This window comes from Curcuma longa, chromosome 20, assembly GCF_044706935.1.
Source record: "Curcuma longa cultivar G26 ecotype Majalengka, Jawa Barat chromosome 20, ITB_CL_G26_1.1, whole genome shotgun sequence".
Lineage (NCBI taxonomy): Eukaryota > Viridiplantae > Streptophyta > Magnoliopsida > Zingiberales > Zingiberaceae > Curcuma > Curcuma longa.
Window position 1 is genome coordinate 12,416,481 of NC_133880.1, and position 27,964 is coordinate 12,444,444.

The 27,964-nt window shown below is 32.6% G+C and overlaps 1 protein-coding gene across 1 annotated transcript; it reads right to left on the reverse strand.

The window, feature by feature from the left end:
- Positions 1-27,901, reverse strand: LOC141813541 (long chain acyl-CoA synthetase 9, chloroplastic-like). The gene is made up of 12 exons (XM_074701508.1): positions 27,701-27,901; positions 26,331-26,859; positions 25,697-25,777; positions 9,345-9,611; positions 4,973-5,104; positions 4,695-4,868; positions 4,370-4,599; positions 2,323-2,440; positions 1,353-1,484; positions 1,135-1,269; positions 855-1,061; positions 1-403 (listed from the first exon to the last, which is right to left on the reverse strand). Exons 2-12 carry the CDS (start codon positions 26,775-26,777, stop codon positions 239-241), a joined length of 2,088 nt encoding a protein of 695 aa, XP_074557609.1. The 5' UTR covers positions 26,778-26,859; positions 27,701-27,901; the 3' UTR covers positions 1-238.
- Between the last annotated feature and the right edge of the window lie 63 nt (positions 27,902-27,964).

Genomic DNA, 27,964 nt, shown 5'->3' on the forward strand with positions numbered 1-27,964 from the left:
AACAAGGAAAAGACAGTCAATTCATTAATTGTCATCCAGCTTATGGAATTCATCAGCTAGTTTATCTAATCACAATTTGCGTGGGGAAACCCCTCTGAGCCTGCTCAAGCTCATTGTATCTTGATACAACTAAAGAAGCAAAAAATGTGCAGCCACACTTACAAAATGAGTTTGAAGAGCAGCAGATTCAGCACATTTGGCACACTTGTTTTTGCATCTATGGAAAAATAATTCAGATTCAAGCATATAACTTTGCAAGGTCATCAGCATATGTTTTCCTTATAACTTCTCTCTTGAGTTTTAGCGCAGCAGTGACAAGACCGGACTCAGGAGTCCATGGTTCCGAAATCAACTTGATCTTAGCTGGGATCTCAAATTTATCCAATCGGGCTTGTTTGGCCACCTGTCATATGACCAACCTAGCATCCGTTAATCCAACCTAAGATCATAATTATTTTATAAAACATGAACTTGTCTAATACTTAAAGTCCAAGTTGGCACTCATACATGTAGAAGGGCGATAAGCTTTAAAAAGTCAATATGAACAAGAAAACAATTATTTTAATTCTAAACATGAACCGAAACTTTTGAGGACTGATTCTAGTAGCATACGACTCTAAGAAAGAATGCCTTGACAAAATTGTTTACTTATTTATGACGAAAACGGAATCCAAAAGAGGATGATGCAGTTCTAAAAATATGACTAGAAATGCTAAAGAAATATTTTCACAGAGGGTCTAACGATTATGAATGGTAGCAAGACGAACTCACATATTCATGAGGCATTATAAGGGACCTTTTTTCTGGCCTTGGACTAATATCATCTAAAGATAATTTCAACAAATAAGGGATACCTTAAATAATGATTCTTGCACTAGTTTCACAGTTTCCTCCTTTTGGCACAATTCCAAAAGATCACTGTAACTAATTCCTTCTTTTGAAGCCCATTGTTCCAAAGCCGGTTGTGCAGCAACAACAAGTGCAACACAATATGCATGAAAAGGATCAGCATGCACCATGATGTTGTCCACATAGGGGCTATGAATCAAAGCTGCCTCAACCTATGAAATAAAAAATTAGTTTAGTCAGCTAAACCAAGAAAAAGAAAAGATAAATAGACATGCATTTTCCTACCTTTCCAAGAGAGACATATTCACCATGCTGAAGTTTCACTATGTCCTTCTTACGATCAATGATCTCTAGACAGCCATCCAGATGGAACCTTCCAATGTCACCAGTGTAAAACCATCGCATACCTCTCTCATCAACCTTTTTTAGGATGAAAAATAAGATAACCAATAGGTTCAAAAATATCGCACACTTAAAACTAGATGAAACTGCAATTTAGCAACCTTGTAAACTTCATTTGTTTTCTCCTCATTCTTGAAGTACCCAGGAGTAACATTTGGACCCCCAATAACAATCTCCCCTCTAGGCATCGGTGAATCTGTGATTAGATATCCACCTTCGGTCCAGTCAATTAACTAATACAAAAAGATAATTTACTGTAAGTTGGATCAAAAATTTAAAAACACTTATTTGCACATTGGTATATCTTATAAGACTATATAGCATAAAATACTACTCCAATCTTCTATGGTGACAATGCAAAAGAAAAATAATGGATCGACTCATGACATTGGGTCCAAGAAATTTGTGTTTGCACAAAATTTGTTGCGCTACAGAGGAATCATATTTCTGGCAAGAATAGGAAGTATTAATATTGGAGATCTCAATAAAATATTAACTTGGTTCAATTTGGCTGCAGAAGATGTCATGGTAGCACAGCCTTTTTCTGAATGTCAGGAATCTCTCGTAGTAAAAAAGAACTTCATCGTTTGAGTTCTTTACATTTACTAATAAATTTCTCCAATAATCAAAATGATAGTAAGTTGTAACTCTGGTTTGAAGGATAACCATCCATGCACATCAATTATATCAATATTAAAGTTAGCTAAGAGTTGAAATGAAATATAAAAAATATAAACAAGAACAGGAAACAAATTTACAAGGAATTACTGAAGGTGTTAAATAGCTATAAGGAAGAAAATATAAACAAGAAAACAGCATTAACACATTTCATAAGCATAGCAGAATTTGATGAAAGAGATTTGCATAAACAAATGTCATGTGAGTATAGGTTTCATCATTTTGGCAATTCCCAGAAACTACATTATCTTGGAATTGCAACCCTATATCTTGGTTAGTCTCACCATCTCATGATGAATACATGAATTGCAAGAATACACTGATCTACATGAAAATAAGCAAGCAAGGTACCTAATGTTTCACTTCTAAAATTGAAAGAGAACATTCTTCTACCTTCACATATGAACATGGTAGTGGAGCACCAACACGCCCAACAGATGTGTCATCATATTCTGAAAATGTTCCACCGGCGCAAGTTTCAGTCAGACCATACCCTTGCCCTATTGGTGCCCTGCAAATCTTTCACAAGATCAATAACAACACATGCAATGATCAAAGGAAGACACTATATGCATCATAATATGATGAAGCAACAAGCATCATGAATTGCAGGGTCAAGTTATTAACACCACAAAAATTGCAACTGGTTTCTAGTAGATTATATATATAATAAAATGGGGATGACTAGAGATACTTTCAAAAACAATTACAACTTGAACATCATGAACGAACAACATCAGTACAGTAGCAAAAAAAATTAGAACAATTGAGTTTGATTTAAACAATTTACCAAAATAAATAGCAGAAATGAAAAATGACCTGCTAAAGTTGACAATGAATGTTTGTTGTTCAATTATCACGCAAGTCAAGAACAAATACTTTTTCTTATTGCTAATCCACTTAACTAATTGATTCACATATTAAATAGTGTGAAATTGATTTGCTAATTTATCTGTTAATCAGCAATATTGCTGAGTTAGTGATAATGAATTAAATTAATATAATGATTTGAAATATGATTTAATGATGGTCAAATATATTACAATCTACAACTATATTAGGCCTCCAAAATAAGGAGATTGAACCAGTCAAGATTTGAGAACGAAAAAATAGTTGACGAAAGAGAGATCTAAAGGTGCATCATTTGAGAGATCTGCAGGCTTAACATTAAACAATATTTTGAGAAATAGTTTACATAAACACTTATATAAGCTCAAATACTAGCATAAAAGTTCAGTTTATTGAGAAAAATAATGAAATATTTTACTATTCTGGGACATTAATGAATCTTTGGGTGTTGGGGTTCTCATTGTTTGCAATGTTGACCTTTATCAATCTAGGGCAATGGCTATGGAAAGATTCCAGCAGCCCTCTTTGAATTGGAGGTTTTCTACAAGGTGGATAATTTCCTTGTATATCATTGCTTATGCATCATTTTAATAGGATAACCATTGAATTTAAAGATTAAAAAATGTCTTGTTTTGTAAAGGGCTATACATTGATGTTTCAATGGTTGAAATGAGGGAGAAAATTCAAGATTGAGCTAAAAACACGAGGGATTGCTATCGTGTAGAATTATAGATATGGGGAATAATCTTCATAGGAATTTATTTTCAAAAATGACTTATATGGCATTATTCATCGATAGTTGTCCATTATATTGCTTTACCTTAAAGTTGAATACAATCATGCAAGATGAGTCAATCAGGTCAACAAAGCTGATCATTCGAGACATGCCAAGTGGAGGGAGTGGGTCAATCAAGCTGACTGTAAAGGATAAGTCGGTCAGAGCATCAAGCCAATGGCATTTGTTCATGTTGATTAGACTAGTCAAGGGAGGTAGGTTTAGTACCTATTGGATTAGCAAGCAAAAAGATCTTGCAAGCTAAATGAATAAAACAGTCTTTAAATAGGTTTATTTTTCATTATGAAAACTATTACCTAACTTACATCCTTACCAAATGAACACAAGAATAGTCAATGTCTATGTATTTCTTTGAACCAAACTAATTGAATGCTTATTACTATTTTAGTTCTTGTTTATTTAGTTTCTTAGGAATAGTTCCATGACATCACATCAATCAAACTTACCATAAATGTTCTGACTTTTTTCCTGAATGATTTAGTATATGTTACTCCACTTATTCTAAGCACAGCCTATGCAGTTAGCACCATCTTATTAATATATAATTGAGACAAAATTAAATATCATAACCCACATTAGTTCCAAATAAGGATGAAAGATATTGTGTGAATCATAGTCAAGATTTGAGATAGAAAAATAAGTGACAAAAGAGAGATCCAAGGGTGCACCATTTGAGAGATCTACACACTTGCATTAAACAATATTTTGAGAAATAGTTTGCATGAGCTTATATAAGCTCAAATAGTGGCATAAAAGTTCAGTTCATTGAGAAATAGAATGAAATAGTATACTGACCCAAGACATATGTTAATAAATCTTTGAGTATCACCAGATAAAGGAGCCCCACCAGAGAGAAGGAAGCGTATGCGACCTCCTAACATAGATCGAACCTTTTTGAAGACAAGAAGATCCCATACAACCTTCTCAAAACCCCATGCACCCATCCAACTACCATTAACAGCTGCCAACCTACGGCCATATGCCAACTCAAAAAGTTTCTTGGGTAACCCTCCTGTAGTATCTACCTGAAGTCAAGTAGTAGAATTATATTGCATGATGATTCATCACACAAAATCATGTCAATAAATTGAAGATATCTAATGCATGGAAATTCTAATACCTTTTTCCGTACACCATCACGGACACGATCAAGGATGGCAGGCACCGCAGTCATTAGTGTAGGTCTCAACTCTGAAGCATCTCCTTTTGTTCCTTTCTTTATTTTGTTAGATGTGTCTGTTAGAGTCAAAGGTGACCCATAGCCAATAGAACTTCCTGCAGCAACCATAACATTCTGCATAGGACATCTAAGAATGTATTAAGATAACTAAAAAATGATATGATGTTAGGATGAGGATCGGTGTAAATCTAGAGGTACATAAATTTGAAGCCCCTTACCTCAGCAGCCAACTCAAGAATATGGGCCAGTGGAAGGTATGCCATGTAAATATCTTTAGTGCCAAGATTTGGGACAATAGTCATAACAGCCGAAACTGTTGCTAGAAGGTTACCATGGGTCATCATCACGCCCTGGGATTAAAAAGTTAACAAATTTACAATGAAATCAACACGAGGAAAACTAAAGGAAAGAAATTTAATTATCAACAATTGTTTGTTTAAGTTAAAAAGGATTTGCCATGGATCAGCATCACCAAGTATTATGTGATATAAGTGTATTACATGATCAGCTGATTGTCTTAATTAGATAGAAATATGATTTTTTTTCAGCCCTTCAAAATTAATTAGAGAGTTGGCAAACTGAGAGAAGATGATACAAATTGGCTAAGTTGGATCAGTTTGGCATTTGACAAATCTGATTTCTACTGATTTCAGGAACACATCTCTAAAATCCTTTCAAATGTTGGGAAAAAAACAATGGAAATTAGATTTGATTAGATTGTGGGAGAAAGTGATGGATCAGAGAAAAATTAGAAGGATTTGACTGATTCTACCAATTTGGCAATTTGGGAGCAAAGAGAAGCTACAAAGATGTCACTGCTTCACTAGGACATCCACCATAGTTGCCAACGACAAGCTATCAATGATGAGGAGAACGCTAGTTTGCAGTCTGCAGAAGAAGAGGTGCAAAGACAGCCAGAACATCATGCAATTGCAGATTGCACGATCAATCGAATGGGGGTCAGGAGTGATCTGCGAAGGAGTTTGTTGTCGAAGTTAAAACTTTTTAATAGTTATACTTGCTAATAGTTTAACACTTTAATTCCTAATAATTGCATATTTATTATTAATATCACTATTGTAAACTAATTAACTTAATAAGATCAGCTTAAGTTAGATTCAATTTAGTTAAATCAGATCCAATAACTATTAGATTAAATGTGACTTAATTTTATTAATCTAATTTCATTAACTAAAAGCAAATTTCATTAAGTCAGATTAAATAATACTTATATTAACAAATTTAAGATTATCTATGTATTAAAATTCAGATTTAATTTAAAATAGATTAAATAAAATTAGATTAGACCAAATTTATTTTAACTAACTTTGTTCAATTTATTTATTTAAAATCACATTTAGTTAAATCATATTTGAACCAATCAAAACGTATTAAATTTAATTTATTATGATTTAACTAAAAAAATTCATTAAGATCATATTTAATAAAATTTATCTATTCAAACCAGCCTCTTGCAAAAATGCAAAGCTGCATACAATTGACCTAATATGGTCCGATCCTTCCCCGAGACCCCACACTGACAAGAGCTTCGTGCACTGGACTACCCTTTATCTATTCAAACCATATTCTATTAAATCTCCTTTTAATGGTAATTAACTCAGTTAAAAAAGATTTAACCAGAATCAGACTTCAAGAAAATCAGATTAAATCAGCTTTAAATTAATCAGATGAAAATTAATCATTAATGTTAGTTATTTAAAAGTAAGATGTAATTTAATCTGAATAAGTTTAAGTCCAATTAAATCAGAAACAGATTGAATCTAGACTGGATTTAGTTTCAAGGTTTAAAATCTCGAACCATTCAAGAGTTTTAGTATTTAACTGGAACAATAGATTTCGGAACCCTATCGTGATGTGCTAGTACCATTACTTATTTAATTGAATTATTAAATTTACTTGACTATAATTTTTAATTAACTTTTTATTATAATAAAATATTTACTTTAGTAATTAATTAGATTGCTAATAAATAATGCATGATCTTTTTCATAATTAATTATTTATATCTATTTTAGTATTTAACTGGAACAATAGATTTTGGTACCATATCGTGGCGTGCTAGACTTGAAATATTTACAACCAATTAAATTTTAATTTTTATCTTCTATTAAAAAAAATGATAAATCCCAGTTGGCCCCATTGACTATCTCTGAGGGTGACCGGCCCCACGGAAGTTTCCCACCGGCCACCAAGGTAAATCGGGAAGTGCATGCAACGGCCAGCCCAGACGCCCAGCATCCTTTAATTTTTATCTTCTATTCACTTGTAATATGTTAACTTCTTTTCTATTATTTCACAATTATTTAAGCTTATAATATTATTCAATTTTAGCAAATAGAATATTGAAATGAGTAATAAAAAAATGAGACCTTGCTTGCTACTCAATCAATAAGCTATGCTTTGCTTTCAAATTTTGCAATATTAGAGCAATTTCAAATTTAAATAAAATATCTTAGATGTAATTTGTTTAGAATGTAATTTGTTTAAATAAAATATTTGTATAGTTTTACATGATTGTGTTTGAAATTTGTTTGTCCGCATTTGATAAAAACTTTGTTAAATAAATGTCACTTTACTTCTTGTATTTTTTATGACTTTAATTAATATCTTAGATGCAGTAAAACAATTTAAAAGTTTACTTTAATTAATATCTTAGATGCAGTAAAACAATTTAAAAGTTTATCATTTCATTTTGTTTTATTCACATAACTACAATTATTAAATTCGACAAAAATAAAGAGATCCAATGTTTGAGTGTAAATATTATATTTTAGATTAAAATTAAATTTATTTAATTTTATAAGTTTAAAATTTTTAAGAAAAATGAAAATTATAAAACTTGAGTTCAACTTGAACAATCAAATTTAAAAAATTACATCAAAATTTTTTTGATAAAATCAAATTCGAATCTGATTTTTTATTATATCTTCAAAATTAGATGGAGTTTTAAAAAAAATATTTTGATACAATTAATGCACACCTAACTATTTTTCAATGATACTTCAACGAAATAAATTAAAATAATATAAATTTAATTAATTAATTAATTTCTTAACTTAATTAATACATTTTTATTTAATCAAAATGTGATGTTGAATTATAATCGTTCCTTGTCGCGCAAAAAGACAAAAGAGGAGATCGATCTCTTCGAACTCTAGTTGTCCCATATCGTACTTCATACGATATCTTTTAATCTCTCCTATTGAATTTTAAATTATTTTTAAAATTTTTTAATTAACTAACTAAGCATAATCAACATTTTAAGATTAAGTAAAGTTTATCGAGTAGACAAAATAATTAGTATCAAAAGAGTTCAAACCCAACTTGATTTTAATTTATTTAGGGATATTTAAAATTTATCCAAGTTTACATATATATATATATAAATATATATGATAGTACTCGAAAATGATATTCTGCACGCCTGTTTCCTGCGCGCCCGTGTGCGACGCCGAATCCACCGTTCATCACCGATAGTGCGTCGCATCTGACCGTCCAAAACTGAGGATGTACAGTGCTCCGCCCCCTGACCCCGCCGCTGCCGCAGCTCCTCGCTGTGTCGTCCGGCCACCGTCGGCCGCCGGACCGGGCCCGATCGACGCGCCACTCGCCGGCGCGTCGGACTCCGGCACAATTTGGCCAGAATCACGCCTGGCAGTGGTCGCACCGGATTCCGACCAAATCGCGGCCGGTTTTGGCCAAATCGCAGCCGGTTTTGGCCAAATCACGGCCGGAGACCGACCGCGATTTGGCAGCCAGTGGTCGAGCGCTGGATTCGGCGGTTTCCGACCGAATTCACCGGATTCCGGCCACAATCCGACCGGAATCCGACATCGGCCGACGCGCCGATGAGTGGCGCGTCGATCAGGCCCAGTTCGGCGGCCGACGATGGTCGGGCGGCGCGGCGAGGGTGGGCGGAAGCGGCAGGGGTCGGCTGTGTCGCGCACGGGATCGCGTAGGCTGTGTCGCGTAGAATATCAGAACTCTAATAGTACTAATTTAAATATCTTTTCTCTCCCTCATACCCAACCCCTCTCATCTCCCCCAATTCCTCTTGCTTATCTGCAACACACGCCTTCCACAACTTATGACCCATCCCTCTCTTTGTATGCTCATCTGCAACGCTCACCTTCAACCCCTTGAAGCCCGTCCCTCGATCTATGTTTTTGAAACAAAATTTTGCTTCTTACATGTTTCTGACCTATCTCTAACATTATTGGTTATCAATTAGTGTTGGTTGTTGGTGTTGATTAATTAATGATTCTTAGATTATAACTAATTTTTTCATATAGTTTGACCTAGTTAAGTACCCATCTTAGGAAAAACGTTACCCCTTTGTTTATCCACAAATGATATATTAAAAGTAAAAGAGATGCAAAAATAAGTGGATTTATTTTGTGTTAAGGTAATACATAGTTATGGTTTAGGGTGGGAGTATTGTTTTTTGTAAGAGATATAACTCCTCAAGAGTAACAATTGTGCAGAAAAAAATAGTTAAAACTACAAGTTGCATATATATCTAAAAATAAACAGTGAAATTTGATGAAATAGAGTGAAATAGTAACAAACCTTTGGTAGACCAGTACTTCCGCTGGTATACATTATCACTGCAAGGTCTGAAGAAAGGGGTAGATCAGCATCAATAGACTTTTTCATACCAATTGTCTCTACTTCAATAAATGAGGAGATGGCCCAAGTGGTAATCTTCTTAGCCAATGAAACCTCACTAGCATCCTCATCAATATAAATGACCCGTTTTACCGAGTCAAGCTGTCCACTTATTGCAATCAATTTTTTCAGTTCCTTAATTCCACAAATCACTGTTGTGACCTCTGTCTGAATCAATCACAAAAGGCAATAACTAGGTACTGTTCCAACAGAAATTTAGAAAGGCAGAAGGAAATTTCAAAGTAAAGCTGAAAAGAAACAGAACATCAAATAGTAGTTGTAGGAATAAAATACATGTTAGATATATAAAGCAATGACTACATAAGTTAGGGATCTTAGAAGATCTCACGCTTTAGTGGGTTTGAAGATCAGCTTTCGTTGTAAGTTATAAAATTTCCACTCTCTCAAAATTCTAGTAATATATTGAGATAATATTACAATTAATGATTTTAAAAGAAACAGTGGTTTATAGAAGAAATCTAAACATGACAGGTTTATCATCAAGAAGCACGGAAGTTACCTTGATCCCATATGATACAGGAAGAACAGAAACAATACTGTGAGTGATAAATAAGAATGCCAATCTAAATGGAACCATGTAAGTTAATATACATAACTTAGACTTTCCTAGGTTCCATTACCATCCCCAAGACTCTCCGATCCTGATTTATAGACAATTATCGTTCTTCATAAGACTTGAAAGCAGAATTAATACCTAAACAAAAACAGGTAAGTAAATATTTGATTAACTTAATTTGTTAATCTACAATTTCATTAATGCAATATTATTATTATTATCTTTTATATAGATTGACCCATATTGGTATAGTAGAACTCATACACTTTAAGTTCCATTACCATCCCCAAGAGTCTCCGATCCTGATTTATAGACAATTATAATTCTTCATAAGACTTGAAAGCAGAATTAAAACAAAAACTACCTAAACAAAAACAGGTTAGTAAATATTTGATTAACTTAATTTGTTAATCTACAATTTCATTAATGAAATATTATTATTATTATCTTTTATATAGACATATTGGTATAGTAGAACTCATACACTTTAAGTTGCTACATCCCTAAAAATAATTATCTATACCAAGGTTCAGAGCGCTGAAGTTTCGATATTTTACTAGAACGATTTTTTTTTTATATGAGGCCAATGTTCCAATATATAGTGTTGGTGGTAAATTGGAGATGGAAGGAGAAAGGAGATGAAGAAGCACAAGAAGATAAAATAATTATATACTTAATTCGGATTTTGTATTCCATCTAAAATGATACAGTTATGGCATTAACTTGTATGAACACAAATTAAAAAATAAATATATCAATCTTAATTCATCTTGACTTAAATTGTTGCATAACAAAGGGCATTAAATATTGGCACAACAAGATATTCATCAACATGATTGACACAGTGACATGAGAGATGTTATCTGTGTTGAGTAGTATCAAAAAAATTAAGTTTCAACCATGTCACCCGGCACAGTGCCAAATTTTAAACCAAAATCTAAACTAAAATTAAGTCGAATAATAGGATGTCCAAATCTAACACCTATTGCAGGTTCTCTGAGTATATTGTCTCATCCTCACAAAATGAAAGAAATTAGTTGGCATTTGTTAGAGGATAGAAAGCATAGAGAGAACATGTTAATTATAATTTAAAACCTAAGAGGAACTACATGACAATTCTCTACCATTTGAATGGGGACATTTATTTTTATAATCCAGGTGTCCAGACCCAAAGGTCGGTCCTCCTCCTGGTTCGTCCACCAAGCAAATCCAAAAGCACAAGCAGCTCCTCGCCCAACAGCCAACATCCTAGATTTGAATGGGGATATTGTTGCCCTGTTGGAATCTAGTTATGATGGACATGCACAAAATTACTTTGATAATGTTTGCACATTAAAGATAGTAAACTTAGAAAAGAGTGTTTACAAGTCTATACAAGAAGGCAAAGAACAGGATTTTAAGGATGGATGGGGTAAAAATCTGAAATTTAGTTTGATGATGATGAAATGGTCCTAGAAAATTTAGAAATCACAACTAAAGGATCCTAAACATCATTGGGTTTATCACACAATCTTGAAGCTTAAGCTTTCACATATTTGCACTCTTAGTTTTTGATATTGCAATGATACACCAAACAAAAAATAGCATAGGAAAGAAAACATAAATGACTCGTAAATCGACTCTTAAGATTTCTTAAAAACAATAGAGCATTTTGACCAAATTAAAAAGTCCTAACTTTTCACACTTTGATTTCCGAAACTTTGGATTTTCAAACAAAGACTATTTTCCTTTCCGAATAGGCTCATCATTATTCAAACTATGTCAAATTAAAAATTGAGCTTTGGAATCCTTGCTTCTATGCTTAAATTTTTTGAGAAGACTAATACTTGTCTCCATCAGCTATCCCAACCAAGAAACAAAATTCAACCTTTGGTGAGTTAAAAGCATGATTTTTTTTAGAACGTAGTTCGCGTACATTCACAAAATGATCGTGCCTTCCATTTGACAATATATTTAAGAGAACCACCTTTTCAGGCACAATCTGGTGGTCAATTCTTCTTTCAATCTCTTCATGTTCACAGTATGAGGTAAGGTATGTTAATAATACCTATTTTTGCCGTGTGCTGGCAAATCAAGTATATAAGTATTAGACTTTATTTTCTTTAGCATCTTATAAGGACCATTTTTCCTTAAGTTTCTTGCGAATCCTTTTAGGTTAACCTTCAAGCCTTATACATAACCATATCACCATTCTTAAGTTTAACATGTGTCTTAGATCATTTTTGTTGTTTTGTTTCATCTTCATGCTCCACTTCAATATGTGCAACCTTTTCAAGAAAAATTATAAGTCATATGGTATGCTTGGCAACTGACACTTGAAGCATTTACTTCAGACAAGCATTTGCTACCCTTGATTTTAGGTTTAGGTAATTGTAAATGCAGTTTAGCGTCACTATGTCAATTAAATGGATGATAGGTCCAACTCTCACTTGATGGTTTGTTTCATGGAACTTTTTTTCATCTAACCAACTGTTGAAACTCTAAACTTTTTACCAACTTAATACCCCAAGTATTCCGTATCCGATGCAACTTGACAACCTTGTAAAAGTGACTATCTTAATGATTCACGTCTTATTTCAAGCCTCAAACCAACCTTAAACCTTTAAACATAAATGGTTGTCAGCATCTTTAACAATATGATTCCTTATCTTTAATTCGTTAAAATTCTATATATATTGAGATGATAAGTTGATCACATAGTTTATCATAACAATTTGTTGGCAAATACTTCTCTCATAGTTTAGCCTCATCTCCTACAATAAGCTAATTGGTGTTTGCCTCATGCTACTTCAAATTGATAAGTTGATTGCATAGTTTATCATAACAATTTGTTGGCAAAATACTCCTCTCATAATTTAGCCTCCTCTCCTACAATGAGCTAATTGGTGTTTGCCTCATTCTCCTTATTGTCTATTTAAAACCGGTCCACCATATTTTTGCTAAAGCCACAAACTTTATTAGGCAAAGCTTACTCTATGATCATTTGTCCTATAATAGCAATCAAAATATTTTTATATTCTTGCAAGTCAATAAAATAGAGTAGGTCCCACTCTACGTTTGAGATCTTTGCGATACTCCATATCTTCCTTGTCTTAAAAAATCCTCTAGGCCACTAAGAAAAGGAATGTTGTTGCTAAATTGTAGGAAGCCCTTCTTGAATTTGGTTGTTGTTTGTCTCTGATACTTCTCCTTTGTAGACCATCAACTTATTCCATCACATGAATATCTGCTCTCACTCACTGACTACCGATCAACTTTCTTCTAGAAGTCTTTCCGAACCTAGTAGACATTAACTTGGGTTCTAATACGAAATATAATGCAACCCTGTTTTAAGGATGTGTATGGTAGGAATCTAAAATTTAGTTTATGAATGTTGAAAGGGTTATAGAAAGCTTCTGCATCAGGCAGATTGTTTCACAAAATCTTAAAACTAAAGCTCTCATAAAATTTGCACTCTTTTTTCCATATTCCAGCACTACAACATATTTATAGTAATAGATGCACTCTTAAGAGCATAGGAAAAAAAACATAAAAGACTTAAAAATCAATTTAATCGACTGAGACTTCTTGTAAAGAATGAAGACTCTTAAGTAAATTAAAACTCACCCTTGATTTTCCAAAAATTGGATTTTTCAAACAATACTGATGGATCTTACACTACAAAAAAAAAGTGTATCATAACCAAAGTATGTTAAACTAAAAATTAAGCTTTAGAATCCTTCTTATAAATTTTTAGAGAAGATAATTTTATTAATGATCAGCTCCTAAAATACAGTCATGGAATTCCCAAAGTTAAATGGTAATTTGGCTCCCAATTGTGGTTATAAAAAATATATATCAATAGAGTTACGAAAAGTGAAGCATCGATAGCCATGTGCAAGATCAACCTCACCGTTCAATTTTATGATGAGAAAGACTTTTTAAATAGGTGATAAGTGTAGGATTGGTGATGAATGTAGAATCATTGACGTGGTTAGGTGTGATGAATAGTTGAAACCTAAAATTTAAATTGATTCAAATATTGATGGACTCAAAGATGAAGAACAAGTTGCGGCTCAACAAGCTAATGATGAAGATCAAACTAAGGCTATGAAAGAAAAGGAGTATCACACTCTAGATGTTCTTGATGATCCATTATGCATCAATAGAGACCCAATTATAAGAGCTAAGGCTAAAAAATGAAGGAAACACTTAATGTGCTAATTCAAGATGTCAAGGACAAAGCTATAATTGAAACAGATTTGATCAAAAACAAATCATGCGGCTTAGTCAATCTAATTCAAGTCTTAGATGAGCTTAATTAACCACTTAAATCTCATTTCTATGTAGTAGGGATATTTTTGAATTGTAGGCTCAATTTCTATCTTTATTGGGGTTGTAATGGTGACTTAAGTCCAAACTAATTATGTAGTCTACATAAGCATTTTCTAAATGAACTTCCTTTTGGCCTTTAAGAGTATTTAGATCACCCTATAGTTATATATAAAGGATGTGGTGGCCACACAATTTTTGACTTATTTTCAATCTAAAGTATGGTGAGGCTCTCTCACTTGTTGGTTCTTCATTAAACTAGAATTTATCAAGACAATCCCTTGTGGCGATCAAAGACTTATCAACCTAAATGCCAAGATTGTGGAGTCTTCCAACTCCTACCAAGATTCGTAATTTCTTAAGCATTGGATCGAGATACTTTTCTTATTTCTTCTTTCAATTTGTTGTGGGTTCATGAGACATCCTTCTCCTTGATTTCACATCAGTTGGTATCAGAGTTTTGATATTTTTTAAATCAATTTGGTTATCCATCTCTTTTTGTGCATGAATCTTTGCTACAATTTTTATCCATCTTGTTCATCTTTTGATATTTATTATTATCATTCCAATCTTAGACAATCTTATTTGACTTGTTGCTATCAAAAAAAATAAAATAAATAAAATAAAAATAAAAAATTGTGATTTGGACAAAAAAGAGACAATAAAAACAAGAGAGGCTGAAATTTAAAAAAAGAAAAGAAAAGAAAACCAAAAAATAGAGAAAAAAAGAAAAGAAATAAAAGAGGGAATGGAAATTAACTTATTTTATTTTGTTATTTCTATAGTTGTATTTCCTTCTATTGTTGTTTATCTTTCAATCCTGTATTTCCATTAAGTTATACCTAGATTAAATTCTAATAAATTTTCTTTCAACACTTATATCTTTAACTTTCAATTTTGTATTTCCTTTGAGTTTTGTCTAGATTAAATTAGACAAATTTCCTTTCAATACTTATTTCAAACATCTTTATCTTTCAATTCTATATTTTCTTTAACTTCAGCCTAGATTCAATTCTGCCTAGATTCAATTCTGACAAATTTTCTTTTAACACTTAATTCAAGTTTATCAATTCTACTAAGTTGCATTCTTTTTTGAATTCTATCTTTTATCCTAATTATCATTCCATGCCCTTTGAATTTTTCAATTAATCAATGAACGTTTACAGGGAATTACCTCAATCTCAAGTTTTTTAAAAAGTTAATCTTAGCGATTTGAATGATTGAGTAATAACAGATTGCTTTAACAGCAACAAACGGAGAAGGATTGGAGAATCACTTGATCAACGTGCCTTGAGACAATACTTGGATCGTCTAGAAATTAGATTTAGTCAAATCATAGACAGATTGGAGAGACAAGATGTAATTACTAGATTGCAAAGGAACCAAATTGATAGAATTCCTACACAAAAGACCAGGCAACATAACTATGATGACAATGTTGATGAAGATGATATTTCTGAGGACATAGATATTAGAGCTTCTAGTGGCAAATCTGATCGTGCTAGAATTGGTCGTCAAAGTGAAAGGATGAATGATCATGATGAAGCAACTTAGGAATTATCAAGATGAAAATCCTTTTATTTTCAGATAAAAGTGATCTAAAAGCATATTTAGAGTGAGAAAAGAAAGTGGAATTAATGTTTGATTGTCACAATTACTCTGAAGAGAAAAGTAAAACTTGTCGCTATTAAATTTATTGATTATGCAATTATTTGGTAGAATCAAATAGTTCTAAGCATGAGAAGAAACCAAGAGAGATCCATTGACACTTGAGAGGAGATGAAATCTATTATGAGAAAGAGGTTCATTCCATCACATTACTATCAAGATTTGTACCAATGGCTACAAGATCTAACCTAAGAGTTTAAGAGTGCGAATAAATATCACAAAGAGATGGAGATTGTTATACTTCAGGTCAATGTGGAGGACGATCAAATAGCAATCATAGCATGATTTTTACACGGCTTCAATCTAGAAATTGCAAATATAGTGGAATTGCAACATTATGTGGAACTTGAAGATATGGTGCATGTGTCCATGAAAGTTGAAAGGCAACTCAAAAGGGTTCAACCAAACATGGGCGGAATTCTAATTCATCTACTTGGAAATCTAATTGGAGCAAAAGAGATGATAAAGTTACATTCAAAAGTAAGATCGAATTTTCTAAGAATAAAGATACAAGTTTTATTTTGGTCAAAGATAAAGAACCTATCTAATCTTCGAAAAATAGAAATATTAAATATTTTAAGTGCTTGGGAAGGGGACATATTGCATTACAATGTCCAAACAAAAAAGTTATAATTTTGAAAGAAATTTGTGATATATTGGTATGTATCATGATGAGATGCTTTGCAATATAGTGTCAATACATGCCGGTCATTTGCTTTTAAGTAGACCATGATAATTTGAGAAGAAGGTCATGCATGATGGGTTCAAAAATAAGTATTTTTTTATGATGCATGGTAAACTTGTAACTCTTGTACCATTAACTCCTAGGTAAGTATATGAAGATCAATTATGGATAAAAATGAGAGTGAAAAAAGAAATGAATGTGTGAAAAAAAAATGGAGAAGAAAAAAGAAAATAACAAAAGAAAAAAGTGGAAAGAAAAAGAGTGTGAGAAAAAAAAACGTGGATGAGAGGAGTGAAAAAAAGAATAAAAAAGCAAATGACAAATCAAGAGCAAGAGAGGAAGAAAAGGAGATTTATGCAAAAAAAGAAAGGTTATGCAAAATAAGAGTCTTTTATTCTCAACGGCCAATGATTTTACTTTTGTATAAGGAGGTTTATTTCAACACTAACAATCTTAACCGCTTTGCCTAGAGTAAACTCTCTTTTATAGGAATTTGGTGATGTATTTCCTGATGAGAGAGATTGCCACCACTCAAGGGAATAAAAAACTTCCTGAAGCAATAATTCCTAATCAAGAGCCTATAGGAGCAATTTATGCAAAGGCAAATCGAAGAGTTGATGAGAAAAGGGTATGTTCAAAAAAATTTTAGTCCTTGTGCAATTCTTGTTTTGTTTGTGACCAAGCAGGATGGAACTTGGAGAACGTGTGTTGATTATAGAGCGAAGAGTTGATGAGAAAAGGGTATGTTCAAAAAAATTTTAGTCCTTGTGCAATTCTTGTTTTGTTTGTGACCAAGCAGGATATCGTGTGTTGATTATAGAGCTATCAACAAGATTATATAATAAAGTATTGTCATCATATTCCTAGATTAGATCTATACTAGATGAATTACATGGTTCTTGCATTTTCTCTAAAATTGATTTAAAATCTGGTTATCATCAAATTTGCATGCGTGAGGGAGTTGAATGGAAAACTGCTTTTAAAACTAGACATGGTTTGTATGAATTGTTAGTCAACATTTGAGTTAACTAATACACCTAGTACTCTTACAAGATTAATGAACTATATTTTGTGAACTTATATTGAGAATTTTGTAGTAGTATATTTTGATGATATCTTGATTTATAGCAAAAACTTAGATGAGCATCTCAATCATTTACAAAAAAATTTTACTTGCTTTATGAAATAAAAAATTATATGCTAACCTTCAAAAATGTTCTTTTTGCATTAATCAGATTGAGTTTCTTAATTACATTGTTAGTATTAAGGGAACAATGAAGGTTAAGGCTATTCGTGAATGACCAACACCAAAAATCATAACCAAGATACGTAGCCTTAATGGGATAGCTAGTTTTATTGGAGGTTTGTTAAGAATTTTAATACTTTAACTGCACCCTTGACTGAAATTGTTAAAAAGAATATTGGGTTTCATTAGGGTAGTGAACAAAATTTAACTTTCAACTTACTTAAGGAAAAGCTAAATTCTGCACTATTACTTGCATTACCTAACTTTGCTAAAACTTTTAAAATTGAATGTGATGCATCAAGAATAGATATTGGAGTTATACTGATACAAGAAGGTCAACTCCTTGCTTATTTTAGTGAGAAACTCAGCGGAGCAGATTTAAACTATCCAATGACAAGGAGATGTATGCATTGGTGAATAGACGCCGTGCAAAATAGGTGTTCATTGAATCATTTCCTTATGTGATTAAGTATAAACGAGATATAGAAAATATTATTGCAAATGCTTTGTCTCAAAAGTATATCTTGATCTCTACTTTGAACATTAGATTTTTAGGATTTGAATACATTAAAGATCTTTATTCTAATGATCCTAAGTTTGAAAATGTGTTTGAAGTTTGTGAACATGTTACATTTGCGAAGTTTTATAGGCACAAGGAATTCCTTTTTAGGAAAAATAGGTTGTGTATACATAATTGTTCATTGAGAAAATTATTAATCCAAGAGGCTCACGGTAGGAGACTAATGGAATATTTTGGAGTAAGGAAAACTCTAGCAGTTTTGGTTGAGCATTTCTTTTGGTCTCACATAAGACGAGATATAATCAAGTTTTGTGAAAAGTGTATCACATGTAGATAAGCAAAATTGAGATATTTGAGCATTTCTTTTGGTCTCACATAAAACGAGATATAATCAAGTTTTGTGAAAAGTGTATCACATGTAGATAAGCAAAATTGAGATATTTACCTCATGTATTGTATACACCTTTACTAATTCCTAATAAATCTTGGGTTGATATTTCTATGGACTTTATTATAGGATTACCTAGGTCAAACGAAGTATGGATCTTATTTTTGTGGTTATGTATAGATTTTCTAAAATGATTTATTTTATTCCTTGCACGAAAACAAATGATGTTAATCATATTGCTAATCTATTCTTCAGGGAGATTGTGCAGTTTCATAGAGTGTCAAGGAGTATCGTTTTAGGTCGTGATGCTAAGTTCCCAAGCTACTTTTGGAAGATATTATGGGGAAAGTTAGGCACAAAATTTTGTTTTCTATGACTTGTCATCCACAAACATATGGACAAACTAAGGTAGTAAATCGAATTATCATTCAAAAGAATTTAAAAGATTGGAAAGATTGTTTACCGCATATTAAATTTGCTTATAATAATCTGTACATTCTACTATTAATTTTTCACCTTTTGCAGTTGTGTATGGGTTCAACCCTTTAACTCCTTTGGATTTGTCACCTTTGCCTATCTTTGATAGTGCTAATTTAGATGGTACAAGAAAAATCGAGTTTGTGAAGCAAATGCATGAGAAAGTTCAAATACAAATTGAAAAAAAAAAACTAAACAATATACTATGCAAGTTAACAAGGGCAAAAGAAAGTGGTCTTCTTTGAACTTGGAGATTGGGTTTGGGTTTATATAAGAAAGGATAGATTCCCTACTAAACGTTACACTAAGCTGCATCCACAAGGAGATGGATCATTTCATGTCATTGCTCGAATCAACGATAATGCCTACAAGCTTGACTTGTTAGGTAAGTATATTGTGAGTGTTACATTCAATGTTTCTAATCTTTCTCCCTTTGATATAGGTGATGAAGATACGAGGACATTCGAAGAGGGGGAATGATGGAGTCAAAGATAGAGAACAAGGTGCGAGTCAACAAGCTAATGATGGGGATCAAGCTAACGCCATGGAAGAAAAAGAACATCCAACTCTAGATGTTCTTGATGATCCATTATGAATCAATGGAGGCCCAATTACAAAGGCTATGGCTAAAAATATGAAGGAAGCACTTAGTATGCTAATTGAAGGTATTAAGATCAAAGCTACAATTGACGCAAATTTGACCTAAAACAAATCATGCAGCTTAGTCAACCTAATTCAAATCTTAGATGGGCTTAATTAGCCACTTAAACTTTCTATGTATTAGGGACAATTTGAGTTGTAGGCTCAATTTCTACGTTTATTTAGGTTGTAATTGTGGCAAGTTCAAACTAGCTATGTAGTCGACATAGATCTTTTTCTAAATGAGCTTCCTTTTAGCCTTTTAGGGTTTTTAGGTCACCATATAACTATAAATAAAGGAGATGGCGGCCACATATGTAATTTTTTACTTATTTTAAATCTAAAACATAATGAGGCTCTCACTTGTTGGTTCTTCATTGAACTAGAACTTATCAAGGCAATCTCGTGTGGCATTCAAAGACTTATCAACCTAAATCCCAAAGTTGTGTCGTCTTCCATCTCCTATATCAAGCTTTTTGTTTGCTTAATCATGGGATCGAGGTTCTTTACATCCATCTTATCGATTTAGACTTTTCTTATTTCTCTCTTCAATTTGTTATGGGTTCATGAAACATCTCCTTAGGTTCACATCAACTATTAAAATGTAACGCTCAAAGCATGTTAGGAATCAATTAGAGCTAAATATACAATGGAAATAACACATAAGAAATAAGAACAATGCTAATTACTATCGGTCCTACTCCATGCCTACAATGAAATTATCCTTTAACAAGGTGGAGAAATCTCGTAAAAATCAACTTTATTTTATTTTTCAAATAATAAAACAAATTAACAATAAGAGAAAAATAAAAATCTAATACGAAAATAGAAAGAAGCTTTTAAGAGCTTAAGTATAGAAGTACGCAAGCTCATTTCTGGTTGTTGAAAGCACTTAGAAACACAAAACCAAGGTTATAGTATAAGAGTTGTCTTTCAAAGTCCCCTTGCACCCCTATTTATAGTCATAGTCCATTATAACATATATACTCTATTGAATCGAATTGACTCAAATATCCTCTAATCGACATAAATGCTTCTAGAGTAGACTAAAATGCTTATAAGTTGGCACAATACCTCTTTAGTCAGTTCAAATCTTCATCTGTCAACTCAACTATATAAGCTTGCAACCTTATCTGCCAACAGATGAGGTTTTTAGTTGACTTTATTCTAGTTAACTTGACTCAAATCTACATCAATCGACTCAATAGGATAAGTTCGCAACCTTATACACAAGTGGATAATATTTCCACTCAACTTCAATCTCTTGTAGTCAACTTAGATGGTTGTTGCTACGAACCTTATCCTTCCAATGAATCCTTATTAAATCGACTCTAGACTTTTTCAATTAATTCAATTCAAATAAAAAGAATGCTTTATTTCAAGCAATCGACTCAAACTACTTCACTATATTAAATTCTTGTTCAATCGAATCAAGTTGAAACGAAATGCTTCAATTCTCAAGAGGAACGTCTAAGATCGACTAACAAGTTAACTTGAAAGCCTAAGATCAACTACCAAGTTAACTTGACTATTCAGTTAATAAATTTGCTCAGAGATCATGAGTTAACTCCAGATCGAGCTCATTCGTTGATTATAGTCTAGAACACTTATTACTTACCGAGTACAATCCTAAGTAAAAATTTATCCAAAACATCCAAGATTACACTCAATCCTAATGTCTCAAGACTCACTTGCATTCATCAACAACATATGTTGTGCTACTGATCATCCTCAACCTTTCAAGCATCCTGCCAAAACGTGTTGGTTTTCTGCATTTATATCTATCAATAGCTATTGAGGTTCTCTATCTACCAAGACCTCTTAAACTTCTACATCTACCAACACATCAACGCCTATTGTTCTTTCTCCATCAACCAAAATACTATTGGAATTTCTGATTGCCCATTGGACTTCTTCATCTATTAAGACCTCTTAGACTTTTTTTTCATCCAACAACATTTGATGAACTTCTCCATCTGCTAAGAACTCTTAGTCTTTTCTATCACTTAGATCACCTTTGCCCTACTTGGACTTCTCCAACGTTAACACCTGTTGAGTCACCACTACATTTGCAATTTCTGCACTTGTATACTTGACAAACATAACAAACTAAGCTTAAATTACACCATTTATTAACTGCATCAAAACATTCTTCTCTAACTCGACTACTTGGGCCATAATTGCACCTACAATCTCCCTTTATTCATTGTTATCTGCCAAATATCCATTCAAACTTAACCTACTTCCAACCTCAACACATGTTGAGTTATCACTGCAGAGGTGCAATTGCCTTTTAAATTTTTACACCTACACACTAATCAAATATAACAAAATACCAAGCTAAGTCTACCTACAATCTCCCTTTATTCATTGTTATCTGCCAAATATCCATTCAAACTTAACCTACTTCCAACCTCAACACATGTTGAGTTATCACTGCAGAGGTGCAATTGCCTTTCAAATTTTTACACCTACACACTAATCAAATATATCAAAATACCAAGCTAAGTCTACCTTGAACCTTTTCCATTCATATCAAAATAACTTGGCAGGACTCAATCACAAGAGCGCATGGTTGCACCAACAATATTCCTTTTTGATGTTTGGCAAAGTAAGAATGGTCCTTTTATTTCCTTTTTCAATTTCTATCTCATTTAGGGTGCTAAGAAAGAATTCCCTTTTAACCATTTTTGGGGTATTAATTTAAATTTTACTTTTGCTCCACTTTGACACATATAAAAAATAACAATTTAGAATATGACAAAAAATTTCTATCACATGAAATAAAATAAGTACATTAATTAAAGCTTGTAAACAATCATAAATTAAAAAATCTCTATCTCACTTAAAGTAACATCTCCTTAAGATATGATAGTTTTCTCCCATTATTTAATGTTTCTCCCCCTAAAAATATGTTTCTCCCCTAAAATTTCTATTATTGCATTATTAAATATGTCATAAATGTAATAATAATCAAGTTTAGTAGTTTTGGAGTCTGGTCAAACTTTAAGAGAGAAAAATATTTAAAAGATTCAATATGAAGAATTGTTTTTATATCTTCTCGTAATGTCAATCAACCATTTAATTAACCGCTTCAGTCATTCAGTTGACTGATTGCAATGTCAATCAATTGAATATTGTCTCAATCAACTGAATATTACATGTTCAGCAGTCCAAATTCATAAATTTGTTAAAAATTTCATGTAGTTTTAAAAATCATGAAATTTTACAAAGATGTGTAACTAAGAGGAATCTATCAAGAAAAAATAATTTTTAATAGAAACATTTTTTTGAAAATGATACTAAGTTGAAAATGCTTTAAAATAGTCATTTAAAATTAATGTAATATGTAATCAGGAATTAAGAATTCAAGGTTTATCATATCAATTAATTTCTAACAATGCAATTTCATCAATAAATGATCTCTTAGCATGAACAAAATCTAGAAAATATATAAACCAACCATTTTTCTAACTAGTTTACGCACCCACCAACCATCTTAGAGATCCAAATCCTTTTGGTCTCAATCTAATTCACCAGATATCCACTAGTAATAACTCTTCTTAGGTCCTTTAGCCAAAACATCATCAAACCATAGATATAGCTTTCCCTTAAGCTATAGTCTCCCCTTAAACTATGGTATACTTTCTCACCCATAATTTGGTATCTCTCTCTCTTAAATGCTTCAAAATTTCATAAATCTAGATACCAATGTATTATCAAACCATCAATCTTAATAGAGTTAAACATATCGAATATCGAAAATTTTAATTTTCCTTCCAGTTTCAATCAACTCAACTTCTTATTCAGTCGACTAACCAGCCAATTAGATTTGCTCGAAGATCTCAACTTATCTCAAGAGCTTATTTGTCGAATCCTTGGTTAAGTACATGTATAAGTTACAATTCAACTTTAAAAACTAAGATTATAGTCGCTTGTAATATCTCAAGACTCACTTGTCTTCACCAACAATATGTCATGCTTCTGATCAACCTCACCTTTCAAGTATCCTCCCAACACCTATTGGTCTTGGTATCTACAAAACCTCTTAGACTTCTATCAACATCTATTAAGCTTCTCCATCTACCAAGACCTTTGAGATTTCTGCATCTACCTAGTCACCAACACATATTGGTCTTTCTCCTACTACCATGGAGCATTTGGACTTTTCTATCTGTAAACACTGTGTACTTCATTATTAAAATCTTTTAAACAGCATCTAACAACATTTATTGGACTTCCTTATCTATCAAGATCTCTTAATAACAATTTAAGTCTAACTTAAAACTTTTGTCAACCACATCAAAACAATCTAATCAAATTTGACCATTTAGGTTATGATTACACCAACAAGGAAAACTTAGTTTATCCTCCACAAAGAAATTGGTGTCTTAATCATGATCATGTACTTGTAATTTTTAAGATTTATTCATTTTTAAATATCTTTTATTATCTCATTTATTATATAATCTTTTTTATTTTTTTTTGCTAATTTATATCCATAAATCCTTCTAATCCAATATGACAAAGTTTTCAAGCATTTGGGATCAATATTGAAATGATATTGGCGAACATGCTTTCTAATAATTAAGGGATTTATTTGATTTGATTTATTCAAAACTAGTTCGAATGAACATCAAAATTATAACATACATGACAATATAGCATCCACATACAACATATATTGCATATAGGGATCATATAAATCATATCACATTTTGTCCTATGATATTTCGTTCTACCACCTGGTCAGGAGCCATGTCTTGTATATTGAAGCCAACCACATATGAGGATCAGCTGAGCTATATATCATGTAGTCATTTGTGGTAAACATCTAGGCCTTTCTAAACCATGAGAGAACTATTAACTATATACCAATAAATAGTAATGAAATACAATAGAGAATAGACAAGTAGAAACTCAAATGAGGATAAATAGTTGTCATATATTAGTGTGATAATCAAGAGACAAGGAACAACTAGTTGTAAGGGAAACTTCTTGAAAAAACATACCTCAGTTAATGCTCCACTAAGAAATCATGGTATATTGATGATCCTGTAATTTTTTACAGTTTAATATTTATTTTCTTAATATTAGTTTAAAGAACATTTCATGAAAAATAAGAAACATAATTCTTTGGATTCATTAAACAATCTCTATTTGATATCTTTTTCCATGTTTCATTGTTTCCCACTATTTCTGATCAGCAGATCCTACTGATATGATCAGATTCAGACAATACCTAGATTTCTGAAACATCCAAAACCAACGTTGATAACAATTAATGGCAACCTTGCTCAATAATAGTCAAGGATTTTATTTGATTTGGTTTGACCACTGTTCGAGCAGACAACAGTCTGTTTTTCTTTTGGATGTCTGCATATGTAGCAACAGAAACTGCAAAAATGACAACATAGACTACATATGCTACATATACGTTGTGTGATCTTGAATATTGAAGCCAACTTCAGATGGTGATTGTTCAAAACCATGAAGAAAAGTCTTAACTATGTATCAACAAATTATATTGAATTTAAAAATACTCTTGGCCAAATAATTATTCTTAGATCAAAATATTAACACAGACGATAGAAGAGCTACATCTAACTAAAATCTACTCTATAGAAATACAAAAAGCAAATAGAATCTCAAAAGAGCATTACTAATAATTACTGCACATCAGCATGATAATCAAATAGATAGTGAATAACTCTGTCATGGGAACATTTTGAAAAATCAAACCTCATTTAATGAGTGACAAAGAGCCTCCTCCCCCAGCGAAGCATATATAGTAACAACTGTAATATTCTGCCTGAAGCAAGCCTGATTAATATAAAATTCAACTATATTAGGATTGCTGAGGAATGACTCTCAGAAGAAAATCACTAGAGAGATAGATTCTCTTGTCATATTTAAATTTTACAAGTAAAATTAGTATGGATTAAAATATCATAACTATTCATGTATCGGAGCATGAATCAGAAACTTAAAACCTAAGTGTGTTTGCATTAAATAAGCATGCTGATCTCATACCTAAACTTATTAGCTTCAGTTTCACTATTTGTTATATTGGTATATTACATATTGATGTATATTCTTATAATCTATATAGTCCAAAATGATCCCTCCATTTAGTCAAAAAGTAATCTTTGAAGGAACTACTGGAAAAAAACGAATCAGAAAATAAATAGTGCTAACTGAACATGTCAGAATGGTAACAAGGGTGGGGGAGAGGGAAAGTGACAAAAATGTACATGAGTGTTGGAGTTGCATATTTTTGTGTTTTTCTTCCTCTCCCCCTCCAAACAATCCCCCCCCCCCCCCCAAAAGGAAAAAAAGGAAAACACAAACAAAAATAGGAAGGGGAAAAAATCACCTGTAAGGAAATAAACCATTCAGCTCGTGTATCAGCAAATATTGCAACACGTTCATTCTTTATGTGGCCAAGTTGGATCATACCAGATGCAAAACTGCAAACAGTTTTGAAAGCTTGAGCATAACTGATCCATTCATAGTTTCCAAGATGAAATTTCTCAAAGGATCTCCCATCCTGGTTCACTTCCATTTCACGTGCCACGAGCTTCCGAGATCCAAGTAGAGGCTTGTACGGAAATCGTTTACATGATTGCTCAAAAAGATCAGCCAGTGTTGAGACCCCTTCCCAAAATGACTCCATTGGAGATGTGAAACGGTGGTTGCGAACTGCATATCCAGGCTCACCACCAACAACAGCTGGCAACCCTCGCTTTTTTTCACTAGTTGATCTTCGAAATACAAGTGAAGCTATAAGTGGAACCAAGATGCCAACAATATATGGGTTCATCTTTCAATATAAGTACTGACTATGTTGTTCAATCGTCAAGATCTTATAAGGTTTTTGAAAGGATTTGATGATACCACCAAATCTGCAAACAAAAAAATAACAAATAAATAAAATAAAAAGGTAATTCTAACTGCAAAAAAAGGGAAGTTAAAATTTTTATCCTTTAAAAACAGGAAAATTCATATTTGTTATCATAAAATTTAAACTTTCATAGGACCTTGTGAGTATTTCAAATTTTCACGTATATGAAATGAAAAAGATATATATTAAAATCATTATAAATTGATTAAATACGAATCTTGGATATATAATCTGCACATAGATGTTGAAGTTTATCATGCGTATCTTCATATCAAGCATATTTCACTTTTAAATTCAAACCATAAGTACAAATGGTTTCGACAAACACCTAAATTGCATGTTTGTATGTTCTTGAACCTTGTAAGGATATTTATGTTCAAAAATCAATAACTTGATGAAACCAAAAGAAACAGAGGATGCAGAACTGTGGTAGGACTTACAGGACGATATAATAAAGGGTATTAAATGCTCATCCATTTATGTTCTATGTACGCGAATTATAAGGGTATTAATTGTGGTCTGCCCGATGCAGTAGTCAACAAATTTTTGTCACGAGTTCATATACAAGATGCATCAAGAGTGAGAAAAGAAAAACAAGAAGCAGTCGATTCTCAACCAGATTGTTTAACCTCTTCCGGTTTGTATGACAAACAACAAAAGGAAATCTAGGGTATGAGTTTAGACAAAACCAAGTTGGTTTTTCCCATCCTCGGCAGTATCCGACCAGATCAAGCAAGACAGTGAACGACTTAAACAAGAGCGCGAAGAAAATAAGAGCCAATCTCTCGAAGCAGAAAGCCGATCAAGCATGGCAGTAGTAGATTGAGTCAAGTAGAACGTACCTAAAAGAGTGTGATTGGCTAACTCTGTGAAGTGGTGACCAAGAACAGCGGCGAGAATGAAAACCTAGACGGGATGGATAGGATAGGAACGTTTATGGAAGACGAGGATAGCAGGCGGAGGGACCGAGGAGCAACGAGATTGGGATCTCAGTCAAATAGGGAGTTGGACTGGGTGGGCGTCGTCGACGTTTGGCCCTTTTGGGTATCGACTCCGCGACAATCTGAGCCCTAATTTTTTTGTTTTTTTTTTTCATTTTTTTTTTC

Excerpts from the sequence above, each read along its gene's own strand:
- LOC141813541 (XM_074701508.1), bottom strand. The coding sequence starts at position 26,777 with ATGAACCCATATATTGTTGGCATCTTGGTTCCACTTATAGCTTCACTT. Across the intron at positions 9,612-25,696 it reads TTTGTCACTCATTAAATGAG|ACAGAGGTCACAACAGTGAT; the intron begins GTTTGATTTTTC and ends TGATTGATTCAG. Across the intron at positions 1,270-1,352 it reads AAACAAATGAAGTTTACAAG|GTTGATGAGAGAGGTATGCG; the intron begins GTTGCTAAATTG and ends ATCCTAAAAAAG.